The following is a 17,883-nucleotide window of genomic DNA, read 5'->3' as shown; positions in this document are numbered from 1 at the left end:
TTGAAGACCCGTTTTTACGATGTCATTGCAGACTTTGCGAAAACACACAATCTGGCGGGAGGATCAAAATTTTAACTTAAACTGATTAATTTCTCAGTGAATAAGTCATCAGTTGCTGTTGGACAAGTGCTGGGGGAAATATAAAACACGAAATATTTGGAATAAAACAAACTTGTATTTTGTCTGGATGGTCGTTTTAAAGGTTACCTTGGATACACAACTGAATGGAGTTAAGTGGGACTCGCCGGATCGCATTCTTATGGGACTTGCTGATTCATGACGCACAGGCTTAGAGACCATTGTTCTCTGATACGGAAAATTTCCCAGTTGTATGAAAATGTTTCCAACGGATTAGATTACTTATTCTGGAGAGAAATCACTTCTGTACTGAAATAAAACAACGAAACTCTCGCTTTCCAGACAGTGAGTGCAGTCTGGTGCAAACTAGCTAAACTAAAATCAAATGTTCTTCAATTTTTTTTTTTTAGTTTCAGTACAAGAGTGATGTATTTCTAAAACAAGCGAACTAGGTTGTTAGGAACATTGTAATAGGGCCTGTAAAACTTTTCATGTTGGTGCACAGTGGTTTTTAATTTTTTAAGCCTGTCGGTCATGAATGAGTAAGCCCTGTGGGATTGTGATCCCGTGAGCCCCCCTTGAACAAGAGTCGAAATACAGAGCTTTTCGGAGTGATTAGTAAGCCTTAGTAATCATGCTTTGGCCAAATTAACCATGTTGGTAGATAATCGATCACTATGCACCCTTGATTGTTGTGAAATGGTTTGTCGAGTTGTTGTGCCTCCAAGGAGAGCACTTGTGTTGCTTCTCTGTGAGAAGTACATTGCTGCCCATGGTCTTTCTTTGGCGTGGCTTTCAGCCAACTGTTATTTCTTGCACTACCGTGGGATGAATATATATATATATATATATATATATATATAGTATATATATATATATATATGTATATATATATAGTCTGGAAACATAAAAACTCACACAGAGCACGAAAAAATAAGGTAAGTAGAGACAGACACACACGAGAAAAACATTAAAAAATAAATGTTTACTGATGTTCAGGAAGAGGACTTCCTTTCTAGAGGAAGTCCTCTTCCTGAAACGTCAGTAAACTTTTATTTTTTAATGTTTTTCTTGTGTGTCTCTGTCTCTACTTACCTTATATATATATATATATATATATATATATATATATATATATATATATATCTTTGTGTAGCTGCAGGTGATGGAGACAGAGAAGCGAAGTGCCATTCACATGTGGTAGGAACATTGACGGGCACAAACGTCCTCCCAAGTGGTATAGGACCTGGTTGTTCGTGCCTTCCCATTACACTATTTCTGCTTGTAGCTGCACGAAAGGATCACATTACACTACTTTCTGGCATCTCCCTTTTCCCACTTTTTGGCACACGCTGAAATGATTGGGTTTCAAAAAGGGATGAGAGAGAATACACAAAAAGGGTTGTGGGGCCACCCAAGCTTTCCCTTATGGCGTGAAATTGTGTTAGCAGCACTTCTAGCCGACTTTCGCATGACTGGGTTTTTTACTGCTAAACGCGTGACACCACGAAACAGGCAAAAACTTTTTTTTTTGTAAGATGGCTTCAGTGCAATACACCGTGTGGGCAAGCAAGCTTTACAGAGATTAAGTTCCCAGGGCAGTGCTTTGCTTTTTGAGGCTAGAGCAGGTTGCCTGCGAACTAAGAGCTTTGTGGGGAAGTATTCACAAAATGATGGGGTATGCGTGGTCTGCGGAAAAGAAACAGAAACTATGCGGCACATAGTGTTACAATGCGAGGGTATCCATCCAAATCTACGTGAGGGAAATATTCGGCTTCCAGAAGCCAAATGATTTAAGGGTAGCACAGAGGGAGTTAACTTCAAGGCTGCCGAGGGGACGAAAAGAAGATTTAGAGTGCTGGTGGACGAAAAGCAGAGAGGGGAATATTGCCTAGGACAGTTACCACCTGTAACAGAAAAAAAAAAGTATTTTGTGCCTAATAAGCTTTTTGTGCCTGCCCTAAGCAGTGCTAGTATTGAACCAAGAGTGTAAAACATAGGTATATTATTCCTTTTTGGTAAGATGACACGTCATCACCATGCTACAAAGGGGAAACCAATAGCAATCATCATCATCATCAGCTAGAGATGCACAGGGCAGAGAAATTTGGTATTAGAAAGGGCTATCTATGACAACTCTGAGGGCAGTGTTTTGCTTTTTGAGGGTAGAGCTGGTCCTTTGTGAACAAAGAGCTTTGTGGGGAAGTTTACCGAAAATGATGGTAGTGCATGTATGGCCTGCGGAAAGGAAATAGGAGTGACTCTGCACATTGCGTAAGAATGTGATTGTATTGGCCTTCCCAAAGCGCTAGGGTTGGTTTAAATTAAGGCAGAGAAAGTTGACGGCAGTTTCGGCAGTGTAGCCGATCGCTGTAATAATTGGACTTTTTCTGTTGGCATAAGCGTGCGCTGGTGGCCCGTAAATGTTGTGGGCTGTTGCATGTGCCCGCACGCACCTTTCCACTGTGGTCGTACCGCAGTGCAAAGCATTTGAACGAAATTGAAGCTAAATCAAAGCCCACCGCCGGACCTGAAGCATGCTAGCTGAAGTTCGTGTCTTTTAAGAAGCACATGGTCTGCAAAACTTCTTGCACACATTTATTTATACTTGCACGTCCCCACATTAGTATTGGTTAACAACAACAACAACAACAAAAAAACACTTAGCAAAGTTCCACGAAACCCGCTTCACCAAGCATTTGTAATTTCCGATGTCACAAACTGTTAGCGTGGGAAAGTGTATAGGGTGGCGATAGCTGTGTCGGTGCTCTCAGCATTTTCTGCATTGGTAAGCAGCTGCTTTAAATTGCGTATTTGTATTCGTGGCTCTGTACTGTACTGATATAGGCAAACTTGCTTTTACATTGTAGGGCCCCCTAAGGGAAAGGTCACATTATCAAGACATTCAAATTTAGTTGTGCTGAGAAGGAAAAGGAATTACCTTTAGCGAATCAACTAAGCTGGTTGTCTGCTTACTGGGGCCCTAAATGGTCTGTGCCAAGTTTCTTTCTCGCCAAAGTTGAAATTTCCTATGCCTGATCGCAATCTCGCAGCCCGAAAACCTGCTGTACTATTGTCCTGAAGAAGAGTCCAAGATAATGATCAGCGATTTCGGGCTTTCCAAGATGGAAGACTCTGGAATCATGGCGACGGCATGCGGCACTCCCGGATACGTCGGTGCGTTCTTTTCCCTCTCTTCTTTCTGTCGCTCGATTCTTTTTAAAGACGATAGTCTTTCTTGGGCTACTTAAACCCAGAAATCTTGGTCGGTCTGTGTGTCTGTCTGCCTGTCTGTCTGTGACTTGATACTTGTCAACATTGTTGAACATTATGCAAATATAAGACAGAAAATTAATACACAAGGGACATTTACAGTGTTCCTGTATAACAAAATTCATAGATGCTTGATTTTTGCGAAATGGACTACTATAAATCGACTGCAGAAAAAAATAAACACTGTCGCCCGCGCCATTATAGCTTCTGGTGGCATTTTAAGAAATCAAGCGGCAACAGTTACAAAAGGCTCCACTAGATAGGTTCCATGTTCTGCTTGGAACGCACGTGGAGTAGGGAAACGCGGTTTTATAAACGTTGTAGGGTGCATCGATTCACATGCATCTCCGCCGTACGGCAGCGCTGGCATCGAGGCACGTGGCCTGGAGCAGTGGAAAGCAATAAATTCAAATCGACTTGAGCAAACCATTAGAGTGTTTATTTTGGACGCAAGAGGGGCAACATGATAGGTGAGCGGGAAAGCGAAGGGAGGCGTTTACTTGGCAAATGTCGACAAAGACTATAGTCTTTTGTCGACATTTGGAATGAAAGGGGCCGATACGCGGCCAATTTTTTTTTCTCAGTTTGTCACTTGCATGCAAACGTGGTCATCTATTGGCTTATAACTTTAATGTAAATGGTCAGAACGATTGAGTGCAGTAAAGTTACCGTGGCCATCTAGTTGTTGTATTTTCGTGCGTATAACCCGTCCCTGCATATAATTCGCACCCTCCTTTGAGCCCGCCGCAAAAAAAAAAAAAATCCTCACGTATTGCTCGCACATTTGATACAGGAAAGACTGCACCAAAGCTACTGCTCAAGCAACACATCACATGCTATGTACACAGAAAAAGCGTATAATTAGCAAGTAGAGTGCACTGACTGCAAGGAGGAAGTCACAATTCACTAATAAATCAGTTGTTAGAGGGTGCTCGTCATCGTTTTGTTTTTCTTCCTTGCTTTTCCTTCCTTGTTTTTTCTTCCCTGTCCTTGTATGTTTTGTGCAATCGCTGCCATGGAAGGGTTAGTCAGTGTTACTGCGTAGCATATTCATGGCACAACGCGCATATCCGTGAAGCTGCACTAAAGGACAAACCCCGCATATTATCGGCACCCCTACTTTGCCACTGAAATTTTCGCATTTTTGGTGCGGGTTATGCGCACGAAAATGTGGTAGTCACCCATGGGTATTCGAGGGTGAGAGTAGATTTAACCGAGGTGTATCAACACTTGAAGATGTATTGTTTTGGCTGACAACTGGTTCACGTACTCAAAAAAAAAAATACAGTTGATTTGTAAGATCCGACGAGATTTCTTAGATGTGTAAGCTGGTCAAGGCACAAAGCCTTGCTTGTGTATAGCAGTTTCTTATTGACGTGGCCAAAATATAGGGTCCTCGTTAGTATGTTGCCTGTCTAAGCTATAAGTACACGTTGGTTGGTGGTTGTTCGGGATTGTGCTTTTTTCATGCAGAAATGGAATTTATCGGTAAATAGTTTTGGATGGGCAGAGAACGCTGAAATGTAAAAAAGGAGGAGTAAATAACGAAGGTTGGTATGTATGGTTGTCGGTGGATTCTCAGTAAGCTGAAATTCCTGGAACGCAACTGATGCCCTCAAGCCGTTCCACTTTTAGAGTTGGATCCAAAAGTAAAAAAGAACATTCCGTGCATAGAACTCCCAATAAGTAGAATGGATATCTTTGGTCCTTGTGGGGTTTTGCTTAATGAGATGCCTAATTAGCCATGCACGGATCTGTCTGGGCTTGAGTGGGCCCTCACTCGAGCCCAAGTGCGTTAGTGACCACCTCACTTCTTCTCTTTCTTACAGCTCCAGAGGTTCTAGCTCAGAAACCTTACGGAAAAGCTGTCGATGTCTGGTCTATAGGAGTGATCGCCTACATTTTGTGAGTAGGGGTCTTTGTGCTTTGCACGGTTACAGTGTATCCACCCCGGAAAGCATGACGCCATAACCTTGTGCACATTTGGCTGGATACTTGAGACTTGTTCCTTTGTACAGAGCGCGTGCGCTACCTTAAAGGAGCCATGAAGAGAAAACACAAGTTTGGTTCATTCGAAAGATTGCCTCGTTAGAACCATAACGACACCACTTATAACGCAAACTTCGCTCAAATAAGCTACATAATTAGGAAAAAAGGAAATGACCATGCGACCCACCAGCTCATTTTCTGTAACAGAACCTGTGATGTCACTTGGGAATGCTCTGCGATTGGCGGAGGCCGGCAAAAGCAAACGCATGTTAAGCAGGGCTTACAGTTTGCATAGCGAGCTAAATGCCCGTGAAACATACTGCACATTCTTTTTATGACAAAGAACGGTGGAGTAAACGGTTGAAGGTCCGAACGAACACGCAAGCGTGTGCGCCAATGCTTACGAAACTAGCGCCGGCCGAGCTCGACATCTCGCCGTCGCGCAGACGAATTTTCGGGTTCGAGGCTCTTCGGGGCCAACGACACCAACGTTGGCCCCGTTCCAGCACGCACAGCCGCGACCTTGGTTCATATCGTAATCCCTTCACAGGAGGTTGGCCGTCATATCGCCAACCAACAAAGGTAAAAATAGAAACGAGGGGAGTAAGGAACAGCAAGAAGCGACGAGATAGTGCCAGTCGTCGCGTAAGTTTCGAATGGTGTTGGCTTGCTGCTGTCGTTACGAGCTCGTTTCCAGTTTACAACCACTGAAAACTTCAGTTTGTTCGAGTACTTTACAATGAAATTTCGTTGCTGCGTTTTGAAATGCCCATGTAGTACGGGCAAATCGTCAAGGGAGTGCGACATCCCCGCCGGTGAGGAGATCTCCTTTCATGTGCTGCCCAACGACGAACCTAGGCGAAGCAAGTGGCTACGTTTTGTGAACTTTGCAAACGGAGGAGAAAGAGAGCTAAAGGAAGTACGAGTGTGCTCACTTCATTTCCGAGGAAGTGATTACGGCAGGGACCCTTACGTTAGCTCACTCCTGGGACATGCTGGCGCTCGTCGCCGACTTCGTCAAATCGCTCTGACCTTGGGGAAAAAAATGCCATAAACACCGCGCATTGACGCTCGTATCTCTCTGGTCGAAGCAGAAAGCTCGCGCGAACGGCTTTCCATACACGACACCGGCCAACTGGCATAAGTGATACTGCTACTGAAATTGAACTATTATTAACCGTAATCAAAATACGGCACATACGCACCAGTCTATATTCGTCCGTCGCGACGGGGCTGACGAGGCAGCGGTGCCGACGGCTGGGCGTTCGTCTGTTGTGGCTATCGCGGAATGGTCGCTTTCCCGTCCACCGCGTATCCTACTACTCTTACCGCTCGTGCACTTAGAAGCATTGAGCGTTTTAGTGGTGTGAGGTTGTTAAATGCAAGCCCGAGCTCCTCGGCGAGAGTTTTGTTCTCCGGATCAGGCGATTCTATGACTAGGGCTGCGGGTGCACTAGGTTTTACTAGTATTTTTAAAATGGCCGCCGTTTCGATCGACTCCCGCGTGTGGGTGCTGTATGGAGTCTACATACTAAGTATCTGTTTCATGGACCGGCTCTATGACGCCATTGTACACGTCACGGAATGTTCAATTTTAGCGGGAGATTTAAAATTTTGGCTTAAATTGCCTTATTTCTCCATGAATAAAGCATCATTTGCTTCCGGGAAAGCGCTTGGGGTACTATGAACAGGGTTCGCACAGGTCCTTGAAAACCTTGAAAACCCTTGAATTTAGAAGTGTAAATTTCAAGGCCTGGAAAGTCCTGGAATTTTTAAAGGGTCCTTGAAAACCCTTGATTTTTCTGGAGAGAACCAATGGCCCCATCTTTTCACAAGAATTTAAAGTGTTTGCCGTGAATTTTAGGTGTTAAAAATGTAAAAAAACATTGTAACAATCAAGTTTCAGTGTGTTGCTTGAAATTATGAGTTGTGGGTTCTCATTATTACGAGGCAACAATGGAAGCAGCACTCCTCAGTAGAATTCATGTCACGATACAATCCCGTGAAAGCCGGCTTCTGTTCTCTGTCTTGCATGTTCCATCTAGTCTGTGGACAACCTTTCATTGTATGTTTGGTGTGCCTCTTACGCTCCATCTGCGTTTGCTTTTACGTGCAAATGGTGGACATGTACATAGTTCATCCTGCCTTGCAGCAACACTTGCTGAGTTAATTTCAGCTGATACTCTTGCTGACAAATCAGGAGATGCAGGCAACATTAACTACGTTTTGAAATCAAAGAGCCTCAGAAAAACACCAAGAAAAAAGAAAAACCTCTAAATACAAAATATGAAATAAAAAATAAAGCTGGGGGAGCATTCATGAACCCATAGTGCCTATCTAAAATGGGCATTATTGTTCTTAGGTATTGGGCAATAACAAAATTTTGCATGGTGTTGAAAAAGTTATAAATAATCCCAGATAAAACATAAGATGGGGACATTAAAAATGTGTTTTCTGGTCCTTGAAAGTCCTTGAAAACCCTTGAATTTTTGCTTTTGAAGCCTGTACGAACCCTGTATGAAACACCTAATCTTTCGAATAAAACAAACTTTTGTTTTCTCTTCATGGCTCCTTTAAGCACCCCTCCTAAACATACAGCTTTCATTTCACGAAAAATTTACATTTGAGTGCAGGTTTATCGAAGATGTCGTACAGTAGGGATGCGTGAATACTCGACTACGTATTCGAATACGAGTTGCGTAGTACCTCCGCGACGATTCGCAAATCGAGTATCTGCTATTCGATTTTTCAGATAGCCGAGTAGATTTTCCGAATGTGTCTGTCTCTGCGAAAGCGAGAGATGTCAGCGCATGTTAACGCACTGCTGCTGCTACTCCGTGTGCTCATTTTCTATCTGCTTGGGCAAGTTTTATCGTAATCACGTTTTCGACGAGCACACCTTGCAGAGACCGTAAATTTTACCATGCAGCACAGAGTCATTTACGATGACGTTGATAAGATCTTTCTTTCATGCTATGGTGGCTATCCGTGCCGTCGACTCTGGCTGCCTTTTTGAATTGTGTGATCGGATTTCAAGTGCAGAGCACTTTAGGGGCTCACCTTGTCATCGTAGCTCGCTCGCTGGACCCATGGCGTATCGTCGTAGCGGCGTCCCACAAAGGCTTTGGAAGCCAAGCGGTTTATATTGTCATAACCGTTTGAAACTCCTGAACTGCTGCCGCTTGTCATGCATCTGCCCGTTGTTTAGTGCAAAGAAAACTGCAGGTACATTTGACGCAAAATTCGTGTATATAACCAGTAGCCCCCGTGTCCATTCAGTTGAGGACGCCGGTTGAGTTTGTTTTTACGATAGTAATCGAAAAAGGCGGCCCCCAAAAACGGCGCTTTCCAAATTGCACAGTAAGGCGCCGGCACATGCGGGATGAAAGCAAGCACAAAAAGAACAGAACTCCCCCTCGCACTGTTCTATGCAGGGGGCAAGGGAGAACTGCGAAGGCGGGAAATTCGAAATGCATTGGACAAACCTCCGTTCAGTTCGTCAGGAGAGGAGTGAGACAGGGCAGCGAAGAGCGGGATGGGTGGTAGCAGTGAGCGGATAACGGCGCCACAGCCCATTATGGCAAATCGCTGCTCTGCACTTCCGACAGCTTTCACGTTGAGTGGAACGGCTTTAATTTTTACATTTTAGGGCAGCTTCCAGTAAACCAATCGGCGCCGCTTTTGTTGCTTTTGACAGCGCCTCCGTTCATTGTGAACCAGAAGAGGTTCTGGCTTTTTTGCATGCAGTTGGTGTATGCTCATTGCATGATTTTTTAAAATATTGTTTTCTAGACCAAAGGGGGGATAATAGTTTTACTACCACTTCTATGAGCGATGAGCGGTCAGTGCAAGCCCCCTCCCTCCCCCCCTCCCCCCCCCCCCCCCCAATGTTTATGGCTGCAAATTGCTCGCTTCGGAGTTCAAAGGCGCTGTCTGGTCGTTGCCTATGATGGCAGTGCAGCAACTCCAGTGCAAGTCGTCCTTCAAATTTGCATCGTGCCTGCTCTAGATTCCTGAAGTTCTGCCTCATAGTGGTTGGGCAACTGGGCTGCTGCGAATGAGGGTTGGAAAGTGCATTCTTCGGGTTAAAAAAAAAATTGACATGACTAAGAAACATGCGAAGTAGCTTCTGTTTCTGCAGAAAAACCTGTGGAAAATCGAGGCCTGTAAAATAAAAAAAAAGATTGTATTCGATGTTCGGCTTTTTTTTCCCAATTTGGATTTGAAATTTACTATTCAGTATTCATACATCCCTACCGTCTAGTTTTCTTCTTTCTGTATCCGTGTGGCCATGTTTTGATCAATGGTTATTCACGATGGTTATTCATCTTGGGCTTACATAAATGTCTCTTTCTTTCTTTTTTTTGCTGGTAACAGGCCTCAAAAGTTTCCTTGGAATAGAAGGCTGTTCTTAGGCACAAAATTTCCAACTACTAAAGTGACACTAAGAACAAACTTCGATGTTATTTTCAATTTTTGGTACATAAAGGTAAATGGGGTGCAGATCCGTTTTGGCTTCTCTGCATAGCACAAACTCTGAAGTTGTTTTCCTAACGCGATTCTAATGCTGTGCAAAAAAGCCCAACGTGCATTTGAAAAGTTAGTTATGACATGTAGTTCAGAAGACATGGTTTGGGTTGAGAGCCTGCACGGTCAATTTGCGGTCATTTTATTTTTTCAAGAGAAAAATTCCAAAGTGCTGATTGCCTTACGCTACCCCTCTTTTCAGTTTGGTGACGTCAGCTGAGACGGGACTTAGATGAATTATAAGCATATTTTCTGTACAAACTGCCGGTGAACAAAGAAGAAGTCGGTAATAACCAAGCAATAGGTGAACATCAAAATTTTAAAGACCGAAATACTAATGAAACAGTGTTGCAAACTGGCGCGACATCATTGCAACAGCCCATGAGGCAGCTGTGACTGGCACGTAAAATTTTGTCTTCTGCCGAGATTTAAAGGCGCCATGCAGACAAAAGACAAGTTTGTTTTATTTGAAAAATTTCGTGTTTTGCAGTGCCCCCAGCGTTTGTTCGGCAGCAAATGATGCTGTATTCACTGAGAAATTAATCAGTTTGGGTTAAAATTTTGATTCTCCCGCCAAATCATGCGTTTTCGGGACGTCAGCAATGGTGTCATAAGTGCACGTATTCAAACGAACTTCCAGTGCGTCATTACGCTCTGCAGCCTTGCTTGTCGTCAGTCCTCCTAAATGGCGCTAGCATACTCAGCACTCCGCCGCTGCTTTGTTTTGACCGTATTTACTCCTGGCTTGTTTTGTTACGGCAGAAAGTAATCATTTCGTGAAGCATGGGGTATGCTTGACAAACAGGGTCACGTAAGACAACGTCACTTGCGCCAATCGGCCAGTGTCGTGTAAGACAACTCCAAAGCGGCGGACTGCTGTGCAGCTAAAACATGCGTAGTGCGCCCAGTACCAACAGCAGTGCACATCGGTACTTCTATGTTTACGTGTATTTTGGTAACTTTCATTGTTTATTCCACCATTCTTACTGCTGTAAAATGAATGTGCATTACATTTAAGCGCAAATAGCTCATTCTGCAAGCTTCTAAGCCGTGCCTAATTTTGCGTTTGCTTTTTCTGGCCTCAGCCAATCACGGAGCTGGCTGGTATGACATCATAGGTTCTGTTGCAGGAAATGAGCTAGTGGGTCGCATGACCATTCCTATTTTCCTCATTATATAAAACTTACTTGAGCAAAGGGTACGTTAAAAGAGGTGTCAGTATGATTCTAACGCGGCAATCTTTCGAATGAACTAAACTTGTAAGTTTTGTCGGCATGGCCCCTTTAAGTGCAAGTGAAAGCTTCGTCTGAACAGGACAATGTACAGTGTGGAATTACACATCATCATCGTCACTATCATCGTCACAGTGCAGCCATAAACATGAGTTCAACAAATGCACTTGAGGGTCTGTTCGTGGGATGCTTTTTTTTTGGTGCAGGGAAGTGTGTCTGACAACTTTTCATGCATTAGCATATGGCCCCCCCCCCCCTTCCCCCCTTCCCCATTGCAGCTTTTAGCTTTTGTCCGGCCACTCATCCTTAGTTCATTGTGGATGTCCCTTCTTCTCTAGGTATACCTACTCCCAACTTGCCTGTATTTCTTTTTTTTCCACACAGGCTTTGTGGCTACCCGCCGTTCTACGACGAAAGCGACGCCAACTTGTTTGCTCAGATATTGAAAGGAGAGTTCGAATTTGATTCGCCTTACTGGGACGAGATCTCGGACTCAGGTAGGTGGACTGACATCTTCAAACTCTGAAAGGCGGTTCCTTGTTGAGGCCGCGGTTGTTGTTTGTCCGTCTTTCTTTTGTATTATGCTGGAAGTGTTCCATTGCTGGCTGTCAGTGGAGAAGTGGCCGTCCATTTTAAGTGAAGCTTGCGTGGCTGAGGTTTGGTGTATTTCTCGTGCCCGTGAATGGAAACACTGGAGGAGCAAAGTGTGTTTGAAGTGAAAGGCATTCTGTAGTGCACAGTGTTAGAAATGGAACGTCCAGGCGAGGTGCTATCGCCGTCAAAGTTCCACGCCACTCAGGACATGATTTGGACCTCAAGCTTATACAGGGTGTTACGACAATAATTGGAACACTTCAAACTTTGTTCCTGAGCGAACCACTGCTCGGTTCGTGCTTAAACTTCACAGGAAGGTCGCATTTTGTGGTCAATCTTGTTTGACACTGGGAGTGACGACGGTACTCACCTGTTTATTTTGAAAATAAATAAAACTAGTTTCGCCTATGGGAAAATGGCGGCTGATTTGTACGTGCGAGCCTGTGCAAGCTGATCTTGGTACGACGGCGCCACCTGGGGTTGCAGAGCGAAACAGGCGATGGGGATTCACGCTCTTTCCATGGCAGGAAGGAGCCAAATAAGGTAGCAGACGATCAGAAAATGTGAAAGCAGGTGAGGAATCAAATCCAACGTTTATTGGCAATGATGAACCGTGGGAATATTTTATTATGGTTGGTATCAGCTATTATGCAACTATTTAGTAGGGACGAAGGAGATTTTGTGATCATCTACAACACCATTTGGCTTCTTCCTACTGTGAATTCGCATCGTCCGTTTTGCTCCGCATGCCCCAGGTGGCGACGCCGTTCTACGATCAGCTTCCACTGGCTCGCACGTCGAAATTTGCCGCCATTTTCCCACAGGCGAAAATCGTTTTTATTTATTTTCAGAGTAAACAGGCGAGTACTGTCATTGCTCCAGGTGTCAAATAAAATATAGACCACCAAATGCGACCATCGTGTGAAGTCAAAGCAGGAACCAAGCAGTGGTTCGCTCAGGAAAAAATTTTAAAGTGTTCCAACTATCGTCGTAACGCCCTGTATGTCTCATCAGTTGGGCATGCATGTTCAGTAGATTAGCTATCAACAGGCACCGATTTCACAATTAGTAGAGTCAAAACAAAAAAGTCTGCCCCTGTATGTTTGCATCCTTCTCAGGGAGCATTACTGTCAACGCCCCAGAGAAACAAAATTTTCTCACACCTTTCTCTTAACTCTTACGGTATCGTGCCTATCAAAATCGATCAATTTGATCGATACTTTTGGGAGCGCCTTTTCATAGCGTTCCAGGTGTTTCTCGAACAAGTAAAGCTGTTCGGAGTTAGATCAGAAAATGGCCTTTCCAAATCAGTTTTGTTTTCATTTTTGCAACGGAAACGTGATTTTTGACACGCTTTTGAATCACCTGGGTGTGGAAAAGGGGCGTGGTCATCGCGCGTCACGGCTACCAACGAAGAATGCGTACAACTCGTAATTACTCTGCACCAGCGCTTGTTTTTTGCTATCAGGGCGTGAATGGGGAACTAGCAAACGATTTTCAATCGTCAGGTTCGCGCTCTGACAGTAATAATCCCAGAAATCGGCTGAAAATGTCAAGCAGTGCTTGGTTGCAAAGCTACTTTATGATTTTAGGCAGTTTTATTGCCTTTGTGCTCATTGTTCTAAGTACTGTGGTAGTTCTACTTACCCCAGGACCATTCGCAAACAGTTTCAACAGTTTCGGTTTCGTTTCTGCATCGCGAAATTCATATTTAGCGCCACTACGCAGTTACCCAACTTCAAGGCTACCTGCCATGGCGCCTGAAGCGTCCGCGACTGATCCTCGAACAAAGCACGGCACTCCTAATTTCGCCCCACCCTAACCCGATTTCTGCGATAAGAACTTCAGATGCAAGTCAAAAGGTCACACCCAGTCGCCAGATATCTGTTCCGCTGAGGACAGCGCTTCAAACCGGCCTTACACTGCCAGCTGTTCGCCTTCCAGTTTCGTTTCCATGCGAGGGTATATCCGGGTGTCTAATGTTGCTGCTTAGTTGAACTGTCTATTCGAACGGAGTCTCTGATAAGTTTTTGTACTGTTTCATTTGAAAAATGTTAGGTGGTGCTGCAATAGAGGAGGCTCGTTGTGCTGATCTTTTTCAGCGTGCAACTGCTACTCGGCCAAAGATCACAGGGCACGATTCTAGCTCATCGTACCTTATTTTTGCGAGCAAGGCTACAATTGCGAGTAAGAAGATGATAATAAAGCTCAGCTTTATGTTTTGAGAGATAACTGACCGTGAACGACAACAAGCATCAGCCACAGCGTTCCGTTTTCAACTTCATGCATGTTTTTTTTCCGCATCGCGTGCTTGTCCCAAATATTGTGCTTGCTGTAAATGCAAAGTCAGCCATTGACAAGATGTTCTTACGTTATGTGGGGGCAAATTGGTGCCTCTGATAATGACAAACCGCCAGATTTATTCCAGGAAACCACCCGAAATTGCACATTTTGAATTGGAGGTTGGGCTTCACCGCATGACACGAGCACCGTTCGTGCTAACATATTTTATTTATATCTGACAAACTGTTCTGTGCAAGTCGACATTTTTTCTAGGGCGTTTTTGGAATGTTTTCCTACAAAATGTATATTCTAATTTTTTTCTACTACTGGTGGTTTGATATAGACAACTCCTTTTTTATCATTTTTTTCGACAACTTGACAAAAATTTTGGTTTTGATATTTTTTTACAACTATGATATATAAAAACTTAAAAAAAAACTGGTATTATTGGAAATGCCGTTAAATAATCTGCATTTTGTGCTCCTGCAATTAGTGCCTAACCAATTTTTTAGCAGGAAAAAAAATGTTTTCTTGGACCCCTAAAATTAGTCAATTTTCCGGCGGTAGCGAAAAAGTTAAATTCCAGTGATGAGAAACTTCGCTGGTCATCCACTTTTGCAAAGTGAAATGGCTCTGGACTTTTTTTCTTTTTTTTTTTTTTTTGAGTGATCGAGAAATCACGTGTTGTGAGATGTAAGCTGTGGTATTCCTGGGTTGTTGACAAGAATTATGGTATGAAAATGTAGGTTAAGTTAAGCAAAATGGTAACCATTACATTGATGCAGTTCTGGTTAATAGACACTGCGTTTAATTTGCTGCTATAGTAAGTTTAGGCAGGGTTGATGCGGTTGCTTTATGCAGTGTCCTAGAATTCGTAGTAAGGGAAATTTTGGAGTTGTTCATTACTATAAAATGTCAACAGGAAGCTGGCGGCTTTCTTTGTGTTAAACACTAGCGTAGCAGTGCACGGAGGTGCCCTTGAGCTTTTCTTTTTCCTCTTCTGAATCTCCAAATCGACTTTCTTCTGAACCGCAGCGAAGGACTTCATCAGGCACCTAATCTGCGTGGATGTGGACCGGAGATACACGTGCAGGCAAGCACTCGCTCATCCTTGGTGAGTACTCGAGGATTCGATGGAACTCGAAAATTCAGTGGTTTTGAAGTGACGGTGTCGGGGAAACAACATGAACTGCGGGCTCTTTGGTTCGCTGCATTGGTGCCATCTAATGCCCGACTATTAATTGAAATGTTTCTCGGCTTTCTGAGTCGCTGTGTGCAACCATAACACACCCCTGGTTGGGGCACACGCCCTGATTCACGGACCAAAGAAAAGAGAAAGCTGAAGTTTGCATATGTTCAAAGCTAGAATATCGCTGCCGTTTTGGGGTATCGTGTAGAATCTTAGTAACCCTCTTCAGTCCCAGCTCATCGTCTTTTGTGGCGACAGTTATGACCAGGAACGTGCATTTGTTTGAACTGGCGTAAGGGGGACTCACCTGTCAACATTCCTATCGGGTTTTCTGCTTCATGATCCATGGACTTAAAAAGCATCGCGCACCTGTACGAAAAAGCTTTACAAATACATAAAAGTGTTCACAGCGGCCTAGTTTGCTTATTTTAGAGATATGTCGCTTCTGTACTGAAATAAAAAATAAAACTCTCACTTGCTAGACAGCTAGCGCCACCTGGTGAAAACTGAATAAACCAATCTGCATTTCTTTTTTTATTTTTTATCTCAGTAAAGAAGTGATAAATTTCTAAAAGAAGCAAACTGCGCTGTTAGGAACGTATTCATGAATTTGTAAAACCTTTCGTATCGGTACACGATGCCTTTTAACTCTTTTGTAACTGCGAAAAAAATTACCGATTTTGAGTGATTCCAGAAAATGTTTTTTTTTTCTCTTAAGTTGCTGGACACATTTACCATTGCGATGCACGAAATTATAGCTTATAGATTTCTCTTTCAAACATATAGCAGCAGTTTTGTGAAGGGTATAATTATTGACAGTTTATTGGTCATCGAAACAAAAAAATGCGCAAAAAGTATACACGAAACACAAATGAAAGTAATGCCGCAGTCGTCAAATATGAGGCGCGTAAAAGTTGAAATTTCATACAATAAAGTTGCTAAGAGAAGCGCTGTTAGAGCCTTACCATTTTCGTAAAAACACGTAGGTAATTATGTAATCAAATTTCTTTTTTTTATTCCCAACATGCTAGTCATATGGAGCTGTCCTCACTGAAGTCGCTTGCGGCTTCACATTTGTTGCCCACCGTCTTCCGTGCCATCAAGGCACTCCGAAATATCTTTTCCGACACCGGGAAACTTCCCCTCTTTGGGCCTACGAAACACACGGCGATCCCTGTTCACCGCCCAAAAACTTCTCGTTTTCACCCGTAGTGTACGCGTGCTGGGTCAACGCTGAAGTGCTGTCCAGCCGCGCGATTTCCATGTGCATCAGTGCATGCTCCACCACCTTCAGTTTAAAACCGGCTGTGTAGCTAACGTACTGGCCCATTGTACAGCACGCGCCAGGAGAACAAAAAAATGCCGGAACACAGCTGAACAACAAAACCACGGAGCGTAATGGCGGAATCGCGGAACAGCAAGAGCAGAGGAGTGTGGAGTACGTTTAGTGCTTTGTTCGCACGCCGCCGGAACCAGCCAGAACAGCAAAGAGCAGGGAAGGAGCGTGGAGCACGTTTTGTTGATTGTTCACATGCCGCCACATTTTTATGGCGCAAGAAGGTTTGTTTTGCGTTCAGCAGGTGGTGCTCCGCAAGCGCGCAATTTTTAAATTGTGAGCCACGGCATTCGCGCTCACGTCTCTGACTACTGTTGAGATTTCTTTTTGTTGGAATGCGTTTTTAGTGTTTCTGTGCGCACTGTGGTGTGATGTCAATTTACTGCGATCGTCTACGGTACCAGCAACGATGCTGGGATAAAAACAAATTCCCGCTGCATTTTTTTTATTCAAAGTGACCAAAAAGTAAATTCTCAATAATAAAAGTGGGGGGTGGGTTTATTATGCGAGTAAATACGGTATGTTCGTAGACTCTCGAAACCCCATGATGGGCGAGCACAAAACTACGTTCTGCTTTACACGCACTGAAACAGTTGTTCGATAAAAAATATTCAAGCAAATGCTTTGTTTTATGGGATGTTGCCGTGAGTTCGCTTAACACTGCCATCTACCGGACACGAAGCCTGTTATCTGATCCCCTTATACTCTGCCTGTGAGGCTTACCCTTCCAACGGTGATAATGCGGCGCACTCGCTCAGGCCGACGGTATAAAACTCCGCATATTGTAAATTTTCAGGTGTAGTACAAGAACGGCGTTCCTGATTTGGAGTAGGTTTTGGTGCACGGTAGGAGGCCTAGTATATAGTAGATAAAAAGATAAAACCTAATTAGCAGGGGGTTAGCACAGCAGCCTTTGGCAGCAGCCCCTGCCAAAGGGCCTTTCTTGCTGCTCCAAACCTGCTCCAAAAGGCCCTTCTCGCTGCTTCAAACCTGCTCCAAAAGGCCTTTCTGGCTGCTCCAAGCCTGCTATGAAAGGCACTTTTGCCTGCCCCCAGGACTGCTCCCAAACCCCTGTACCCTGTTCCACCCCTGGAGGTTTGAAAATCATTGTTCACCCGTGAACGATGCAATGGCATGCTGTCTCTACATATGTGGTGACCTCTCGTCGCGTCCCGTTGGAGCGTTTTTTTGCCCGGGTTTTGAAATGCTGGAATTTTAGAAAGGAAGGCGTCTTTATAAGATCTTCACAGGGAGTAACATGAGTGAGAAAGATCGAGTTTTGTTAAGGGTGCAAGCGGGAACATCGTCTTCCTGTGTTCGCCTCAAAGACGATGTTCTACTGTAGGCAGAATGGTTTGGGCTTCGCGAATTTGTTCGCGAAT

General features: G+C 44.0%; 1 protein-coding gene across 1 annotated transcript in view; it reads left to right on the top strand.

The window, feature by feature from the left end:
* Camki (Calcium/calmodulin-dependent protein kinase I) overlaps positions 1 to 17,883 on the top strand; it is a 50,885-nt gene that overhangs the window by 15,375 nt on the left and 17,627 nt on the right. Inside the window, exons 5-8 of the mRNA XM_077690047.1 lie at positions 3,132 to 3,255; positions 5,181 to 5,256; positions 11,484 to 11,596; positions 15,012 to 15,090. Of these exons, the coding sequence (XP_077546173.1) occupies positions 3,132 to 3,255; positions 5,181 to 5,256; positions 11,484 to 11,596; positions 15,012 to 15,090 (392 nt within the window). The remainder of the gene's footprint in view (positions 1 to 3,131; positions 3,256 to 5,180; positions 5,257 to 11,483; positions 11,597 to 15,011; positions 15,091 to 17,883) is intronic.

The sequence above is a fragment of the Haemaphysalis longicornis genome, unplaced genomic scaffold, assembly GCF_048455015.1.
Source record: "Haemaphysalis longicornis isolate Haplotype H1 unplaced genomic scaffold, Haemaphysalis longicornis Haplotype H1 scaffold_10, whole genome shotgun sequence".
Taxonomy (NCBI): Eukaryota; Metazoa; Arthropoda; class Arachnida; order Ixodida; family Ixodidae; genus Haemaphysalis; species Haemaphysalis longicornis.
This window is presented reverse-complemented; position numbering and strand designations above follow the sequence as displayed.